This window comes from Macaca thibetana, chromosome 2 (genome assembly GCF_024542745.1).
Source record: "Macaca thibetana thibetana isolate TM-01 chromosome 2, ASM2454274v1, whole genome shotgun sequence".
NCBI lineage: Eukaryota > Metazoa > Chordata > Mammalia > Primates > Cercopithecidae > Macaca > Macaca thibetana.
This window is the reverse complement of record NC_065579.1, coordinates 31,799,490-31,818,311: the sequence shown is the minus strand read 5'-3', so window position 1 is coordinate 31,818,311 and position 18,822 is coordinate 31,799,490. Positions and strand designations below refer to the sequence as shown.

At 39.8% G+C, this 18,822-nt stretch overlaps 2 protein-coding genes across 10 annotated transcripts in view; one reads left to right on the top strand and one right to left on the bottom strand.

Moving 5' to 3' along the window:
* Positions 1–18,822, bottom strand: part of DPH3 (diphthamide biosynthesis 3) — a 271,923-nt gene that overhangs the window by 29,640 nt on the left and 223,461 nt on the right. The gene's annotated exons all lie outside the window — the stretch shown is intronic.
* OXNAD1 (oxidoreductase NAD binding domain containing 1) overlaps positions 1–18,822 on the top strand; it is a 92,130-nt gene that overhangs the window by 22,572 nt on the left and 50,736 nt on the right. For all 9 annotated transcript variants that reach the window (XM_050779569.1, XM_050779567.1, XM_050779566.1 and 6 more), the window contains 4 exons: positions 1,811–1,917; positions 10,323–10,464; positions 17,054–17,296; positions 18,057–18,165. In XM_050779569.1, the coding sequence (XP_050635526.1) occupies positions 1,811–1,917; positions 10,323–10,464; positions 17,054–17,296; positions 18,057–18,165 (601 nt within the window). The remainder of the gene's footprint in view (positions 1–1,810; positions 1,918–10,322; positions 10,465–17,053; positions 17,297–18,056; positions 18,166–18,822) is intronic.

Sequence of the window (18,822 nt, the reverse complement as noted above, 5' to 3'; positions counted from 1 at the left end):
GTGTGTCTAAACATAGAAAAATAGTAAAAATCTGGTATTATGGGATCGCCGTTGTATATGTGCTTTGTCGTTGGCCAAAACGTCGTTGCCCAGCACATGACTGTACATTATAACCAACACTTAATGAGTTCTGTGGGCAAGCAGCGTTGTAAGTACTTTCATCAGTATTATCTCATTTAATCCTCCCAGCAACCCTATGAGGTATAGGTGCTATTGTTCTCATTTTATAGCTGAGGAGGGCTAGGTAACTTGCCCAGAGTCACACAGCTGGTAAGCGGTAGAGCCAGGACTAAATACCAGGCAGTCCAGCTGCAGAGCCCATTCTGTTAACAGCCATATTCTGCTGCTTACTTTATTTTGTTGCTAAATTGCTTTGAATTGCAAATGGCGTTAGATGTAATCTTTGATGAAACAGGAATGTACTAAAGGGAGGAAAATTGAACATGAAGGAAAGGGCTGGTGGCTGCTGATGGAGCAGTGTTTCCGAGAGAGTAGGCGGGACTAGGACCAAGAGTGCAGGTAGAGGGTCAGTCATTGAAAATTACCCCACTTGAGTTTTAGGAGAGGAGGAAGAGAGGGTTGGCAAAAATATGGAGAAAGGTAGGTTAGGGATTTTGCAGGAGGGAGAGAAAGGTAGATAATACTAGAAGATACTTTGAGGTGGTGAGAGAGACCACCATCCATCATGAGAATTATCCAGAGGATTTTTGAAAATGGTCTCCACTAATAGTTTGATGAGATTTAGTAGTCCTATTAGAGTAGAGGGCCTGCATGAGCTAGCGTTAGGATGGGACATTCATTCACCTTGACAGACTTCCAAAGCACCCTTTGATGGAGCTGTGAAGGTCACACTTTCCAAGGAGAGGGCTATATTTTGGTTAGTTGCTGATTTGCTGCCACAAGTGGAGGTGAACAGACATAGGAGGTTGAGGAAAGAGTCATGTTGTCTTTTTTCTTTGCTTGTGAAGATGTCCCAGGCTTACAGGGCAAAGAAACACAAAGCAGATGAAAGAATAAAGGAAATAGAGACATTTTGAATTTGAGGGGTGTTGAGCCATGAATGGCACATACCTGCATAGCTCCCGAGTCATACCTATTCAAGGCTTTCCAGAAATCAGATACGTCATGTAAAAATAGTGCTTCTCAAATTATCTGTAGGGAAGGGCTCTTTTTGTTGTTAAGGTTGTGAGCTCTTTCCATTTTATAAAACGTCGTATGATAAAAAATGAATTGGAAAATTAATTAAAAACAAAGACATGAAGAGTGCAAACCCAATTTGTTTTCTATTACTAGACTCAACAGGCACAAGATTGTTCTGTGAAATTGTTTAGGTTTCTAAGTGTCTGCTTTTGATTTCTGAAATTAGCTCTTCGTGGACTCCTTACACACCCAGAAGCAACAGTGGGCCTCACTTTGCCTAATACTGGTGGAGAATTTAATGGCAGCTCCCTGATAAGACCCTGGCTTGTTTACAGAGTTCCCATTCCCTGAGCTCTTCCCAGAGCGCCTAGCCCAGTGCGCAGCACATTGTGGATACCCATCAAATAAGTAAATGATCCCTTGAATAGATGGTTTTTGAATGCAGGATGAAATTAAATTAGTATGATAGCAAGTTTCTCAAAAAGAAGTTAATTAAAATTATTGACATGGTGGTAGGCTGAACTAAAGCAAAGTGTGTTTTACCTTGTTTGGCAATTTTCAAAAACTACATCTTCGTAGATTTCAAAAACCTTAGTTCCCAGGATGCCACCATTTGTCCCTTGTGCTGTGTACGCACTAACCTCAGCCACAGTTCATCTTTTGGTTTTAGATTGTGTCAGCAGCTAAGGTGTGTGGAGCTGCCAGTGAGTCACCGTCAGTGAAGAGCCTCCGCTTGCTTGTTGCTGATCAAGATTTTTCCTTTAAAGCTGGCCAGTGGTAAGTGACTATTCTGTGTTCCAAGTGTGTATGTTTAAGAAGGTGCCATCAGATAGAAGGGATTATTTTTTCTTCTGGAAAAGACTTTAGCTAGCCATTCCCTTGAGGAAGAGGAGTTCTAAATCATATCTCCTCAAGGTGAGTCTTTGGTGGCACAGAGGATCTGATTCCTTTCCTGGCCTCAGAGCCCACTTGGGTTTTGAGCCCGTGGCTCCCTCAGTCATATATGAAAATTGCTGTCTTGAGTTTTCCACATTGAAATAAAGCTAGTTCTGGCCCATGGAACTGACAGCTCTGATAATTAACACTCTTCAGGAATGGCTGCTAACAGATTGCACTTCAGTAATCTAATCTCCTTGAGTTACATGTTGCAGGAGATTCATAGGTTTTTAAAAGGTAGTCTTCTTTGTGTCCGATGCAGAGTAAACAAAGTATCCTGAAGAGAAGAGGAACACAGGACTCACTATCCTCTTGACTGAATTATTCTATCATACATACCTTATCTGGGTTGAATTTAAATACTTTGCCTAATTTGTTATTCGGATTCCCCAATCAGGCCCAGCTCCCCAGAACCCCCACACAAATCATAAGTCTGTCCCATTTGACTCGGGACTGATGAGCATGCTGCCTGGGTAACAGCTCAGCTGTCTCCCTTTTCCTCCGAATGGGGCCTCCCTGAGCTTCAATTCAAGTTCAATTGTAAAGAAAGCAACTTGAATTTCCCTAGGAAAGGTGTGTTTGGGTGTGTGTGTCCTTTATTTAAATAAAGCATTCATTTCTAAATGGATTTTTGGCCTGTCAGTCTTGATAGTGTTTCTTAGGAGTCACTTGACTAATTTTGGCAGTCCATCTGGAAATGTGGTTTTGTTAGAAGGAGGATGTGTGATAATAGCAAGTGTGATAATAGCAAGAGTTCGCAGTCTTGTGTGTTAATAGTTTGCCTTTGAATTTAGAACTAGAAAACAAGATGCTGATTGCAATAATTTGGGTTTGTGAAGCAATTTGCTGCAATCTTTGCACATGTTCGATGATACACATTAAATGCATTTTGCCCGTTTTAGGGGGTGGGCAACATATTTACCCTTCAGAAATGGTTTAGCAGTCATTATATTGAAAAGTGGAAACTTTAATTGTAATGATCTGGTTTTCCATATTTCCTTTCTGTGGAAGTGTTTGTGTCCTGTGCACAGCACTGTTTCTCTGCTTTCAACTCTGAATCCTGCCAAGACTCAGACCCAGCCTCCTGGTTAGGAAAAGCCTGTGCATTGATTATTGTGCTGCCACTGTGGTGTGCCTGCAAATGTATTGCACTTGCTAACCTCAGTTACCTGGTAAGAAAATGTCCTCATTCCCTAGTGATATTTTTAGAAACGGAGTCCTACTGTGATTCTCAAGATGAAATGATTTGGGGTTGGTGTCATGTATACATCCCAATGAATGGATTTGGCCATTTCACTGAATTTAGGCCTGGTTTTAGTCTGTGCCTGTCAGACTTCTTCGGAGGTCGGACTTGGGGGATGAGGACCACTGGCTGGTGGTGGTGACGCTTTCCCTCCCAGGTGTTCATCAGCGTTCATTCCAGGCCCCTGGGCCCTCCTCTTTCAACAGATTGTACCCTTACCATTGATTTATGGTTCCAGGGGTTTTGAGTTCCTTTTGATATTTGACCTTATGGTTACAGAATGGCCATTTTACTGAGGTTGGATGTGTCTGTCCCTTCCATGCTGTTACTTGGATGGCTTTGTGCTCTAGGCTCTCTCAGACCATCAGCTTGGTAGTAACCGCCATGTGGCACTTTGGAGAAGAGGGCAAGGATTAGGGAGAGGGAGTGAGAATGTGGCTGCCATGCAGTTTCCGTAGTTAGGATTATCAGACTGGAGAGCTGCTAGAAATCAAGGAGAGGGTTGCTGTCGGGCTTATCTTTGGGGTAAGAGATAGGGCCATGATTCCACATCTCTGAAGTTTTGACTGGTGGCTTCCTCTGACACCTACCAAACTCTGAGAATGAGGTTCGAGGCCCATCTCTAAATAAATGAATGTTGTCTGTGACTAGCTGGAGCTTTGGCCACAGATCCCCATGTAGACACCTTCGGCATAGATCAGATATAGGCTTCAAGGGGCTCTTTTTGCACTACACTGTGTTCTTACTGGGCCTTGCAGAGAGGACTGGTTCCTGTGGCAAGAAACCAGTTCCAAGAACTCTAGCAATCCAATTCTGAGAGAAAGGCCAAAGGCAGAACCACCTCAAAACATTTCTCACATGATCAGGGTTGAACTTCTTGGTTCATCTTACTAGTAGGCCTACCACTTGCTAGCTTCTTGGTGAGGCCTGCCCTTGACCAGGATTCCTCTCCCTTGGGATGGAAAGATTAGCACTCGCTCTTGGGTCTGGAGCATGCCACCACTAGTCCTCACACAGCGTGCAGCTGCCCTGAGTTTCTAGATTCACATTTGGCTGTGGTGCTCACCGCCTGCCTTCGGCGTTGGTTATGCTACTGTGGGTAGCAGTGTATTGTCGCTTAGTGCCCTAGAGACTGCTCAGCTCACATGCTTGCTTTCTAGCAGCTAGCTCTGTGATGTGGTCAGTTTCTTTATTTGTCTGGGCTTCGGTTCTCATATCTTCAAAGGGGAAACAGTAGTATTCCTATGTTTTGGGATAATTAAAGTGTTTAGCATAATGCCTAATGTTAACTTTATTTGTTTGAGTTTAGCTTTTGTTATTGCCAATAAGTATTTCATTCAATCAGTTAGATCTTATGTGCTGATAAGGCCTAGGGGACAGATTCCAGGTCTTATCTCCTTGGTCAGTTTCCCTGCAGTGAAGCTGTTGATTGGAAGAGCAGCAGGCCAGGCAGGAGTGGGGGCTCGTCACCACAATGTCATCACTGATGCACCAGTCAGTACTCAGTCCACACTTGGCTGGGTATAGCATGCCTCCTGAGGGGAGCTAAGGCCAAAGCATTTTCACAGAGTGGAGGGAATTCCTGGTCTTAGTGTGTCTGACTTTCTACAAGATAACATAAGTTTAGATGCTAGAAAGTAACTTTGAGCCCTACTGAGAGAAAGAGGACACCAAGAAGAAACATTAGAGGAGCAAGATTAGAGACATACGACTTTACCCCTACCCTTGAGCAGGGCTGCCACACTGTAGATAGATAACGTCCTTACAGCCTACACGACCATGTGTGGCAGCCCTGATTCTCACAGGACTACACGTAACACAGCACTGTATTCCTTGGCATCTTTTTTCAAACTGTGTCCTCTCCCATTGCTTATCTGGTGAGCACTGTGTGTCTTTTAAGACTATTTAAAGGGCATCTCTTCTGTGAAGTCTTTCTTAATTCCTCTACTCCTGGTGGAATTGACGACTCCTTCCTCTGCATTGCCCCGCTACGCTAAGCAGATTTTATCATTGCCCATTTAATTGTATGTATTTGTTAATTTTCCTCCTCTTAGAGTGGGTTCATTGAGGGCAGGAACTAAGACATACGTGCATCTTTGTACCTCTAACCAGTACCACAGTGCCTGTATATGGTAGACAGGTGCTCTCTTTGCATTAGGTGAATGAGTGAGGGGCTCTGAGGACTGCAGGAAAGGACTAAAGAGTTCCGGGATCTCGTAGTATAGCTGCTGTGTGCTTGACACTGGGCTGCCTTTGTGCACAGGACCCGGCTGCCTGGTGTGTCATGGTTGGATGTGGACATCCACTGCTTCACTGCGCACCTAGGCTCCTTCTGCGTACACTCACTCATTGGGTATATAGTAAGGGCTTTAACTCGTGGCTCCACGAGTGCTCATCCTGCAAAGGACATTTTTAAAGGTGTGTGTTTAAAGTTTAATTCTTTCTTGGACAGATGTTTTATGAAATATGTATTGTACATATTTTCTTAAATCTATTCGGATGAAGTTTTTATATAACTTAAATTCTGTATTTTTTAATGAAGGAGTCCTTTTTTCCCCAAAGGTAGCTCTCCAGAGTTACTAGAGAAGAGAGTTCCCTTTCATTCAACTGAGAGAATGGTCATCATCAGCACTGAGCAGCAGAGGGCACTGTAGTTCAGGAGATGAAGCAGCAAAAGTAGCTCATTAATGTGTTTATTTTTTAAACATGGAAATGATGGAGATTTTTGTATACCTCCTCTGTGATAGCATGTAGCAACTGTGTTAACAAATGCTAACGATAGTCTTTTAAATTTTTATCTTGTCAGAAATGAAAAGAAAGTTAAAGTACTCATGGAAAAGAGTCAAGTGAAAATAGGTTAAAATTGGCTAAAGACCTTTTCTGGAGCACTTCCAATCCAGAACTGGTTTTTAAAGACTTACAATAAATGACTGGAAATGTAAGGCCATAGACTGCAGGAGAATATTTATTTAAGGTCATAGATCAGATTAGAGAACAGCTTGTGCTTTTCTTTTAGGCCTGTATGTAGGTAAGCAACTGGGGAAGGATGATACTTTTTGCTGTTGTGATGGCTGTGAAACGCCTAGATTGAATGTTTATATTTCCCAGATATGGGGATGAGAATTTTTTGTGGTTCTGTGTTCCAATACATATTTCTTGGCATGTGACTAGGTTTATTGCATTTCCTAGAATCCTCACCAAAAAAGGGTTTCTGTGGCATAGAATTATTGAAAGCTTGAAACCCAGGAGTTCTAGATTATAGGATGTGGTTAGAAGAAAAGAAGGAAACGTTAAGACTTGTGTAACTCAAAGGCCATATCAGCCTATTAATTCTGTCAAATGCTAGTGGGAGAGTTTTTGTTGCTTTTCTTGCCACTTTTTTCATACTTTTTAAAACTTAAAAAGACTGTCATGTTGAGATATATTCGTATAAATTCAGACATTTAAAGTGTACAATTCAGAGGTTTTAGTATATTAACAGAGTGTGCACCTATCAGCGCAATCACGTTTAGAACATTTTTACCCAGAAAGAAACTCTGTAATGATTATTATTCATTCCCCATCCTCCTGCCTGGCTTAGATGACCACTAATCTATTTTGTCTCTGTGGATTTGTCTCTTATGGACATTTTATACCAGTGGAATCATACAGTACAGCGTGTGGTCTTTTTGTGATTTGCTTCTTTCACTTAACATGATTTCAGGGTTCATCTGTGTTGTAGCCTGTATCAGTACTTCATTCCATTGTATGAATATGCCACATTTTGTTTATATCTTCATCAGCTGATGGACATTTAGATTGTTTCCACTTTGGGGCTATTGTGAATAATGCTGCCATGAACATTCATATATAAGTTTTTGAGTGGATATATAGGTTCACCTATCTTGGGTCTAAACCTAGGCGTGGAATTGTTGGGTCATATGCTAACTGTGTTTAACATTTTCAGGCACTACTAAATTGTTTTCTAGAGTGGCTGTGCCATTTTACATTCCCACCAGCAATGTGTAAGTGTTCCCATTTCTCCAGACCCTAACACTATTGTTTGTCTCTTTGATTATAGCCATCCAAGTGGGTGTGAAGTGGCAGCTCATTATGATTTTGACTTACATTGCGCTAATGACTATTGATGTTGAACATCTCTTGATGTGCTTATTAGCGATTTATATATCTTCTTTGAAGAAATATTAAAAGTATTTTGCCCATTTTTTATTTGGTTATCTCTTTATTACTGAGTTGTAAGAGTTCTTTATATAATCTGAATACAACTACCTTAATATTAATAGATACACTATTTAAAAATATTTTTTCCCATTATGTAGATTGTCTTAACTTTCTCTCTCTCTCTCTTTTTTTTTTTTTTTTTAAGATGGAGTCTCACTCCGTCACCCAGGCTGGAGTGCAGTGGCGTGATCTCAGTTCACTGCTACCTCTGCCTCCTAGGTTCAAGTGATTCTCCTACCCCAGCCTCCCAAGTAGCTGGGACTACAGGTGCATGTGCCACCGTGCCCAGCTAATTTTTGTATTTTTAGTAGATATGCGGTTTTACCATGTTGGCCAAGCTGGTCTCAAACTCTTGACCTCAGGTGATCCGCCCACCTCGGCCTCCCAAATTGCTGGGATTTGTATAGGCATGAGCCACTGCGCCCGGCCCTGACTTTCTTGATAATAACATTTGTAGCACAGAGTGTTAAATTTTGATGAAATCTGTTTCTCTATTTTTTTCCCAACCTTTTTGGTTTGGGGTTATATCTAAGAAGCCATTGCCATGAAGTTTTACTCCTGTGTTTTCTTCTAAGAGTTTATTATTTTAGCTCTTACATTTAAGTTTCTACTCTATTTTGACGTAATTTTTGTGTATGGTGTGAGATAGTGGTCCAAATTCATTCTTTGTATGTGGTTATTCAGTTCTCCCAGTGCCACTGTTGAGTAGACTGTTCTTTTGCCATTAAATTGCTTTGGCACTCTTGTCAAAAATCAATTCACCATGAATTTAAGGCTTTATTTCTGGACATTCTGTTCTTTTCCATTGATCTCCATGTCTATCCTTATGTCAATACAACAGTGTCTTCATTACTGCAGCTTTGTAGTAACTTGAAATCAGGACGTGTGAGTCCTACAAATGTAAACTTCTTTTTCAAGATTGTTTTGATGATTATGGGTTCCTAAAATTTCCATATGAATTTTATGATCAACTTGTCAATTTCTACAATGAAATCACCTGGGGTTTTAGTAGGTATTGCATTGAATCTGTGGATCAATTTGAGGAGTATTGCCATCTTAGCAATATTAAGTCTTCCATGCCATGAACATGGGATATGCTTCCATTTACTTAGATCTTTAATTTTTTTCCAGTGGTGTTTTATAGTTTTTATTGTGTAAGTCTTACACTTATTTTGTTAAATTTATTCCCAGTTATTTTATTCTTTTTTATGCTATTATAAGTGTAATTGGTTTTCTAAATTTCACATTTGGATTGTTCATTGCTAGTGTATAGAGATACAGTTGATTTTTGTCTGTTGATCTTGTATCCTGCAAACTTATTTGAATTTATTAGTTCTAATATCTTTTTAGTGAATACATTAGTATTTTCTATATATGACAGCATACCATCTGCAGCTTCCACCTCTGCAATCTGAATGCCTTTTATTTCATTTTCTTGTTTACTTACTTTGGCTAGAACCCCTAGTACAATGTTGAGTTGGAGTGGTAAAAATAGACATCCTTATCTTGTTTTTCTTGGGGGAAACTTTCAGCCTTTCACCAGGAAGTAGGATGTTTGTTGTTCTGAATACCTTTTATTTCATTTTCTTGTTTACTCACCTTGGCTAGAACCTCTAGTACAATGTTGAGTTGGAGTGGTGAAAAGTAGACATCCTTATCTTGTTTCTCTTAGAGGGGAACCTTTCAGCGTTTCACCATTAAGTAGGATGTTAGCTATGGGTCTTTTGTAGATGCCCTATATCAGGTTGAGAAAGTTCCCAATTATTCCTAATTTGTTGAGTATTTTTGTTATGAAAAAGTGTTGGATTTTGTCAGATGTCTTTTCTCTTGACTACTGAGATGATCATGTGGGTTTTGTCATTTATTCTACTGAGTGGTGTATTATATTTATTTATTTTCAAATGTTAAACCAACCTTGTATTCCTGGAATTTTTGTACCTAAATTCAGAAGGGATACTGGTCTGTAGTTTTCTTTCAATGTCTTTGTCTGGCTTTGGTATGGGGGTAATACTGGCCTCATAAAATGAGTGGGGAAGTGTTCTCTTCTGTTTTTGGAATAGATTTTGAAGGATTAGTATTAATTTTTAAATGTCTGATAGAACTTACCAGGATGCCATCTGGACTTGAGCCTTTCTTTTTTTTTCTTTTCTTGATATGGAGTTTCGCTCTTGTTGCTCAGGCTGGAGTGCAGTGGCACAATCTCGGCTCGCTGCTTCTGCCTCCCAGGTTCAAGTGATTCTCCTGCCTCAGCTTCCCAAGTAGCTGGGATTACAGGCATGCGCCCCTATGCCTGGCTAATATTTTGTATTTTTTTTAGTAGAGATGGGGTTTCACCATGTTGGTCAGGCTGGTCTCAAACTCCTGACCTCAGGGGATCCACCTACTTTGGCCTCCCAAAGTGCTGGGATTACAGGCGTGAGCCACCACGCCTGGCCTGAGCCTGAGCTTTTCTTTGTGGGAAGTTTTAAAAATTATTAACTCAATCCTTTAACTTGTTAGGGGTCTGCTCAGATTTTCTTTCTTCTTGAGTCAAATTTGGTAGTTTATGTCATTTTAGGAATTTGTGCATTTCATGTAAGTTAGCTAATTTTTTGGCATATAGTTGTTCATAGAATTCCTTTATAATTCTTTTTATTTCTGTAAGCCTTTGTGATGATGTCTCCTCTTTTATTCTTGATTTTAGTAATTTTTTCATAGTCTATTAAAGGTTTATCAATTTTGTTTAACTTACCAATTTTTAAAATGGCTTCAACAATAATCATTTATTTGGCTTTCCTTTTAGGGTTGATTTTTTTATTCCAGGAGTCTCTGTGGTTGGTGGGTTTTCAATATGCTCCAGTCCCAGACTGCTAGAACAAGAGAGAATGATAGAATTGGCAGTGAAATATACAAACCACCCTCCTGCCCTCTGGGTTCACAATACGGTAAGCAAACTGCCTGTTTAAACTCGATGATCTGGGAATCTCTGCCACCCACGAAATTTGTGTTAAGTTTATTCGATTCACCTAAGAAACCTGGGCTTGAATAAAAGGGTACATGCCCACAAAGAACTTCTAAGAAAGGTCAAAGAAATTTTGATGCATTAAGTATGAATCAGAGACTTTGGGACCTGGAAATATTTTCTGGGTCACCAGACGGTATTCAGTTGAACACTGCTTTAGAATTAAAATATTTTATATTTTAGACAAGTTCTAAAAATTTGGCTCTCTGTGTCATATAAATGGTAAATCTATAAATCAGATTATTTTGTCTTAACCATCCTAAATAAAGGAATTAAATTATTCTGTCATTTTTGGAGGGGAAACTATCTGATTACATAGTACTGCTTCTTCCCAGAGGTGAGCACAGCTAAATCCATGGTGCCATTGCCTCTCCGTTTCAGTGTCTGGAAAGCTCTTCACTTGGGATTCTGAGAGAGAATCCAATTTGACTGCTGTTAATAACTCTTACTTCACCACAGGGCTCAACACAATCCTAAAGAAGCTGCCTGTCATTACCTACTAGAACGCTGATAACAAAGAATGAGCTCAGAACAGATCAGTTACTTGTTGTCTTAGTTTTTGACCCTTCTATCCTTTTCACTTTTTGCCTTTTCTATCCTTTTCCTTTCACTTCCTCTTCTTTACAAGAGTGTCTTCTGTATTTACCAACAACCTCTATCCCATCCCAGGCATTTTCTTACCTTATTTACCAAAAACACATAGCAGTACAAATATGGCTTCAAAAACAGCATTTTCCTGTTTCCTGGAAATCATTGAGAATCAACAAAGGAAAAAGAAAACAAAAACTCTATTTTCAGCAAAACTTGGAAACACACTCTAGTATATTTTTAAACGTTGCAGAGAATTTTGGGGTTTCTGTAGGAACCACATGGAAATAAGTAGAGGAGAGAGGCCAAGAATAGCAAATTTCATAGAGCACCAACAAAAATACATGAGGGAGTGGGGTGGGAGTTATAGCTCTTGTCTGCGAAAGAGGGTATGGAAACACAGTTGAGTTTTGTGGCTGTAGAAGGCCCACCCAGACGCAGCAAGGTTCAGTTAGGAGAGAAAGCATGCAAAGAATCACACAGACAAACCATGTTTGTAGGAACTAATATGTCCTGTAGTAGCTGAAGAGAGCTTTTGTGTTGTGAAAACCAGCTAGTTTAGGATGCTCTCTGGCCCGTCCCCCAATATGGGACCCTCTTACAAACAGTCCAAAAAAAAGCTCAGTTCATTTCAATCCCACGAAAGAAATCAAAGAAGACATGAGTAAATAGAGAGATGTACTGTGTTCATAGATTGGAAAACTCAACATAGTAAAGAAGTCAGTTCTCCTTAAATTGATTTATAGATTTAACATAACACTAATCAGAATCTCAACAGGATTTTTTATAGATATGGACAAAATGATTTTAAAATTTGTATGGAACGAAAAAGGAGCTAGGATAGCTAAAACGATTTTGAAAAAGAAGAATAAAGTGAGAAGAATCACATTAATCAAATAAGGCTAAGATAAAGCTACAGCATTCAAAACAGTATGGTATTGGTGAAAGGAGAGACACATCAAATAATGTAACAAAATAAAGAGTTCAGAAATAGACTGACATATATGGTCACTTAATTTTTGACAAAGGTGCTAGATTCAGTGGAAAAATTGAATGGCAAAAGGATAACCTTTTCAACAAATAGTTCAGGAACAATTTTGCATCTAGATGCAAAAAACAACCTTCAACCTAAACGTAAACCTCATGCTTTATATTCAGAATTAACTCAAAATGGGTTGTAGATCTAAATGTAAACATGGTACTATAAAAGTTCTGGAAGAAAACAGGAGATATTTGGAACTTGAGAGTAGATAAAATTCTTAAGCACAATACCAAAAGCAAGATCCATCAAAGAAAAGATTGATGATAGGACATGGTCAAAATTAAAACTTTTTCTACAAAAGGCATTTAACACAATTTAAAACCAAGCTACAGACTGGGAGAAAATATTTACAAATCAGATATCTAACAAAGGGCTTGAATTTAGAATATATAAAGAAATCTCAAAAGTCAACAAAAAGAAAACAAGCAACATGATTTTTTTAAATGGACAAAGGATTGAATAGACATTTCACTAAAAAAGGATATGAGGATGGCAAATAAGCAGTGAAAGGTATTCAAACATCATTAACCCTGAGGGAAATGTAAATTAAAACTATATGTGGTGGGATACCACTACAGATCTAGTCCAGTGTCTAAAATTAAAAATATTGACAATACCAAGTACTGGCAAGGATGTGGAGCAACTGGAACTCTCATATATTGCTTATATTGCTAGTGGGAATGCAAAATAGTGCAGCCAATCTGGAAAACATTTTAAGTTTTGTATAAAGTTAAACATACACTTAACATATGATCCAGCATTACAACTTCTGAGTGTCTTAGAGAAATGAAGGCTATGTTTATATAAAAGCATAACATGAATATTTATAGCAGTTCTACTCATAATTATTTAAAACTTTTAGAAACAACCCAAATGTCCCTCAGCAGGTAAATGGATAACCTGTGATATATTCATACAAGAGATGAATTATTGATGCACACAACAATGTGGGCGAATCTCAGAGGCATTCTGTTGAATGCAAGGAGGCAGTCCCAAAAGGTTACATACTGTAAAATCCCATTTTTATCACATTCTGGAAGACATAGATATAATGATGGGAAACAAATCAATGGTTGACTGGGGTTGAGATGACTGTAAAAGTAGGATCTATAGCACAGGGGAATAATTTTCAGGGGGTGATGGAACTAGTATATGTTTTGATTTTGATGGTTGTTACCCAGATCTATATGTGTGTTAAAATTTATAGAACCGTATACCAAAAGAAAAAGATTTCTGTTAAGGAAATTTTAAAAATAATTTTTAAAAAATGTGCAGGAGCAACACAATATATTCTTGTGGTTTACACATCAAGTTATGTCTGTCCAGGATAACCCCCAGATGCCTGTGTAGGCATTTCCATTGTAAATGTATCCTGTCACATTTTTACCCTGCAACCTTCTGAGTCTCTGTCAGTGTGGCCTCAGCTGCCTCATTCCTTTTTGGATTCTCTGTGGATTTTCCATTCATTACTGGCTCTAGGCTGCTCCTAGAGGTGCTAAAATATGCTGCTGGGGTGAGAGCAACGAGGTGTCCACATGCCCCTTGCTCAGAGTTGAAATAAGCATAGCCATCCCAGCTCCTAGTGCCATGAACATCTCCCCATCCTCCCTGTTATCCTTAGCTTCTCAGGCAACCTGGCCTGGTCCCGGTCCACAGCTTCCTGCTTGGTTTCATGCCTCATTGGCATTTCAGTGAAGGAACTTATTCTTACAGGCTGTGGAAAATCTCACAGTGATATTGCTTGAATGCACATCCTAATTCTAGTGCCTGCTCTACTCTACCCAGTGGGAGTTGCAGACAGCCTTTATGAAGTCAGATTTTTCTTGGAACTGTTTTCAGGTGGCTATTTTCCTCCTGAGGATTTGTCTTATTAAGCCATTATAGTGGACAATGGAGGCGCGTGAGTGTCTGGGTGGCAGCAGGCTGCACCGTTGAGACATGGAATGAAGTGCCATAAACGTCTTCCTTTATTTTATCTGCTTTGGCTGAAGCTCTTGGCAGAGTAAAGGGTTCTAGACAGCTATTGTGTGCTTAGCTCCAGTTGCTGTGGAAAGGCTGTTTATTTCACAAGTGGAAAATCTATACCAAAATTAGATACATTGCTGTGTAATTGAAGGTAATGTCCTTTTACTCACGTACATATTACAGTGTACAGTACTTTGAGTCTTGTGTTCATGTTACTCTTGCAGTTTTTATTAATCAACAAAAAGACAAAGGTGGCTTTTAATTCTTCCCAGGTGCTACCAAATCAGAAGAAAGACCTCCCGAAGATTATTTTGTGTCAAGATAAGACAGGCTTCTTGAGTATTATCTTCCCCTGGGGCACATTTTCTTGCCAACTTTAGAGTTGAAAATACTCTGGTTTCTAAAAACAGTAACCTAGAGGCTTTCTTTGTTGTCATTACTAAGCATGCCAGAGATGGCCATTGGAGAAAATTACTTCAGTCTCTTTCACTCTGATTCTTATAGATAAAGAGAGAACTGCACAGGCAAGCAAGAGAGGGAGGGAAGGAGGATATAGGAGATGAAATTCATTGTCATCATTAGGCAGAGCTTCTTGTATCTTAAATTCTATTTTTGAGACTTGAAAGAATATTTTAAAGCACTTTGGTAGCCACTGTGGCAATTCCGAGATTTTAGTTATTCCTAACTGAATGTTCCCTTGCTGCTAATTTCTTTTGTCAAAAATGAAAACCCACTTATCACCATTCATGTAAAAATCTCCCACATATTTAAAATAGTTAAGTTCAGACATTTTTCCCCGAGAGAAAGGGTATCCATTCATTTAACAATTCTTTACCAAAAAAGACATGTTTTTGTGAATTCAAATAATTTTCATTTTTCTTAGATATTCTCTAAATTTAACTCATCTTTAACTTGCAGAGCCCAAATGAAATTCATGTCCAGAAGTACTTACTGCTCACCTGACATGCAAGGTGCCAAGGTGTGAATGCTAAGGGTCTGGTTCTCAAAAAGCATGTGATATGTTATTACTTCTTAGGAGGGCATTCATTTAGTTGATTTATGCCAGGAACGTGTAATGGGAGAAACCTACGCTCTTAATGTAAGTTTCTTGATTCCTGGAATCTGTTTTTTAGTGACAGAGAAGCAGGAAGCTGGTATCGCCAGCACTTTTTCTTTTGTGACAGCTGCAACGACCAAAATTCCTTCTTAGAGCTGGATACTAGCGAGTTCCCCCTACTGTGAGTCAGTCCATGTTCAGACCAACCCTGTGAGATGGGCAGTGCAGGTGCTGGCACCCATTTTCCAGGAGTGGCAGCAGAGGCTTAGAATTTAAGGGACTTGCTGGATTTCATAGGGGCCATGATTAAAATTCAGTCTTGACTCCTAGATCAGTGGTTTTTTTCCAAACAAGGGGTTATCAACTCTGTTAGATCCAATACCCCTTTCTAGAACTGTCCTGAAATGAAAATCATAGTTAATGTAATGTACCCATAGTTTTTTTTTAATAACATAATTCTCTAACTGTAATACAAAGGAGAAATAAACGAAAGTGATCCATAATCAAAGAATATGTATTTTAAAATACAAATGGTTAGGCAGATCTAACTTGAAGACAGAATGAAGTAATCAGATGCCATTCCTAAACATAGAATCACCATGAATACACTGTCTACAGATGCAGATGATAAAGATGTGTTGTGTGGGTGACACATGTCACTAACTGGAATGTGGTTTTCCAGAACAGGGAAATGCTTGGTCAAGTTCTGAACACAACAAAGTGCAGTCTACATTGTGGCTACTGAGTTTATTTGTAAAATGAGCTAGGGTCTAGTCTCAGATCATTATAAACCAGTTTTCACCTATAAGAACGTCTTTTGGGCCATTCACAAGTCATTGTGCAGGACAGTCTTGTGCATTGTAGATAATGGTGTGCTGGCAAACCAGCTATCTGAATTTATCTGAGTTGTGTCGTTTGCTGATTTCTGTGCTGTAAGTACTCCTACAATGGCTGATTTCAAACTACCAGTAGAAACTTTCTTAGAAAATTCCTGTAGAATTGACCACCAGCTTAGTAGGAGCCAGCTCTGGGAAACCATGAATTTTGTAGGATCTCTAGCGTCTCTGGCCCTGCCCTCTAAATGCCAGTTGGATTCCCCAAATCATTGTGACAATAAAAAATGTCATCACAACTTTCCCAAACACGTTCATCAGAAGCAGTAGCATCCCCACTGAGAAAACCAGTGTATTCAACTCTGATGGTATTTCAGGCATAAGTGACCTCACCAAATAGTAGGTGCTTTTATCTAGATAGGTCTATGTGATACTCCCTGGTACGAAGCCTCTGGCTGCCTGTTCTTGTTTCTCTAGGGAGAAGGGAACAGCACTGAACAGTATTGCAGGGCTGGTCTAAGCCTGTAGAGCTGGTCTGGCTTTGCCTTACTGAGGATCAAGAGGGAGCACCAGTACTTACACTTTTCAGCCTTGATGAACCCAGGGTAGGCAGTCTAGTGACATTTGCCACATCCTGTTTCTCAGCTTTGGTTAGAACACAGAAACACAACTCAGATGAAGGAGACCCGTGCTTCAGAGCTGTCCCCTGCCTTTGAGTCCATTGCCTCTTTCCTCAATCCAGTTCCTCGCCTAAGAGGTTAACAAATGGTAAAATCACTGAAGCACATCTCCTTTTCTCAGTATTGGAATGGCTGTTCATTATGGATTATGAAGGTGGATTAGCCTATGGCCTATAAAATGAGCAAGTGGAATTAATTCACAGGGCCTCGGGAAAATTGGGAGCAAGCTATAAAAATAGTCCTAAACACTGATAATACGGGAGATAGACCCAGTTTTATTAAAGTAGAACCTTTGGTTTAAGACCTGTGCTACAAAAGACTAAAAGATCTTTTCTTTCCTGCCTTAGTGTACACTTGACTCAGAAGTGGCTGTGAGAGTGGGTGGAGAGTTCTTCTTTGACCCTCAGCCTGCGGATGCCTCTAGAAACCTCGTGTTGATTGCAGGAGGAGTCGGAATTAACCCTCTGCTTTCCATCCTGCGGCACGCAGCAGATCTCCTCAGAGAGCGGGCAAACAAAAGAAGTGGATATGAGATAGGAACAATAAAACTATTCTACAGTGCAAAAAATACCAGCGAACTCCTGTTTAAGGTAAAGGAGATATAGCTTGTGTAAGCAAACTTGTGTAGTGGTATTAATAAGTTTTTTCTCTAGGTTCTGTTTTCTCTGCAAAGGTTCAAACAAAAGGCCTGGCAAGGTTTAATCATGCTCAAATGAGAACTAACCAACACACCTTACCCAAGACAAGTGAAACTGCTAATGTTGAGCGGGCCACCAGTTAAGTGACAGGAAAGGGTAGGTTTTGGTGGGATGGAATCTGGAGGTTAGATGAACAGAAAAGTCACAAGGGTCCTGAGATTCCAGTCAAGAGACCTACAGTGTACCGGTGTATCACAGGGGTAGGTAAGACTTAGGCAGTTTGGACCCAGCTGGGTAAATGAAACCCCCGTCAGTTGCATCTGTTTAAACTAAGTGCATTTGATGAAGAAAGCTTTCACTGGGGATTGCTTTGCAGCTGCAGGAATGAACAAAAGAACAGAAACAGTTAAAGACACAACTGTGGTCAGTGAAACTGCTGCTTAATTGCCAATGCTTGAGAAAAAGGAAAAAGAAAAAACTCCCGGAGAGTTGGTAATATGCTTGTTAGCATATTCAGATTTCAATTAAAGCCAAATAGCCCTCTGTAGTCTGAATGCTCTGGCCTGCTAGGCTGCAAACAATGTCTCTCTAAGTAGAGAGCAAGAGCAGCAGACGTGTGCAGAATGGGAGTCGAGGTTCAGCCTCAGTGGTTGTGCACATCTGTTTTGATTTTTAAAAATTGTAGTGTGACCAAATATGTTTGACATTCCAGAAAAATATCCTTGATTTAGTAAATGAATTTCCTGAGAAGATTGCATGCAGTTTGCATGTTACAAAACAGACTACACAAATCAGTGCAGAACTCAAGCCGTACATCACGGGTGAGTCCCCTAAAGATATTTTGACTATCTCCATGCAGTTATTTGATGGACACACCAGTTGGTTGAGCGTAGATACTTTATTGTTGGAAGTTGCTGGCTGGGAATGTCACTATCTGGGGAATTGGGGTGACTCCTCCTGGAAAAATAGATATTTAGTTGGATTTACTCATTATATACAGGTTTCCTATTGCCTATGTTAAAAGTGTACTTTTCACACTTTTTAAGAGGCCTTTGCATCATCACTGTAGTATACTTACAAATAATTTATATTCCAGATTTGGCTGAATTGATTCCATTTGCCATTAATGGTCATTTAAACAACTTATAATTTCCTCTGAAAGGATTTTTATAAAAACAGTTACTTCCTTTGCTGAAGGCAGTTTGTATCTCCATCAAAGGCCACCAGTAAGCTAGCTGGCCCTTTCTGCAGAGTGCATTACGATGAGCGTCCCACTTTGCTTGCTTAGGTTTAGGAAGCCTGGAGATGCACTCTGCTTAGGTCTGGCCCCAGAGGCCAACAGGAGCCGTCCTGTGAATGTCTTAAGAAGACTAGACTCACTGAGCTTGCACATAAACACTGTAGCTGAATTGTGGTTAGTCCTTCCTCATTTGCTGATACAACCATGTCTGGCTTAATTTGGTGTTTATTCTGGTTTT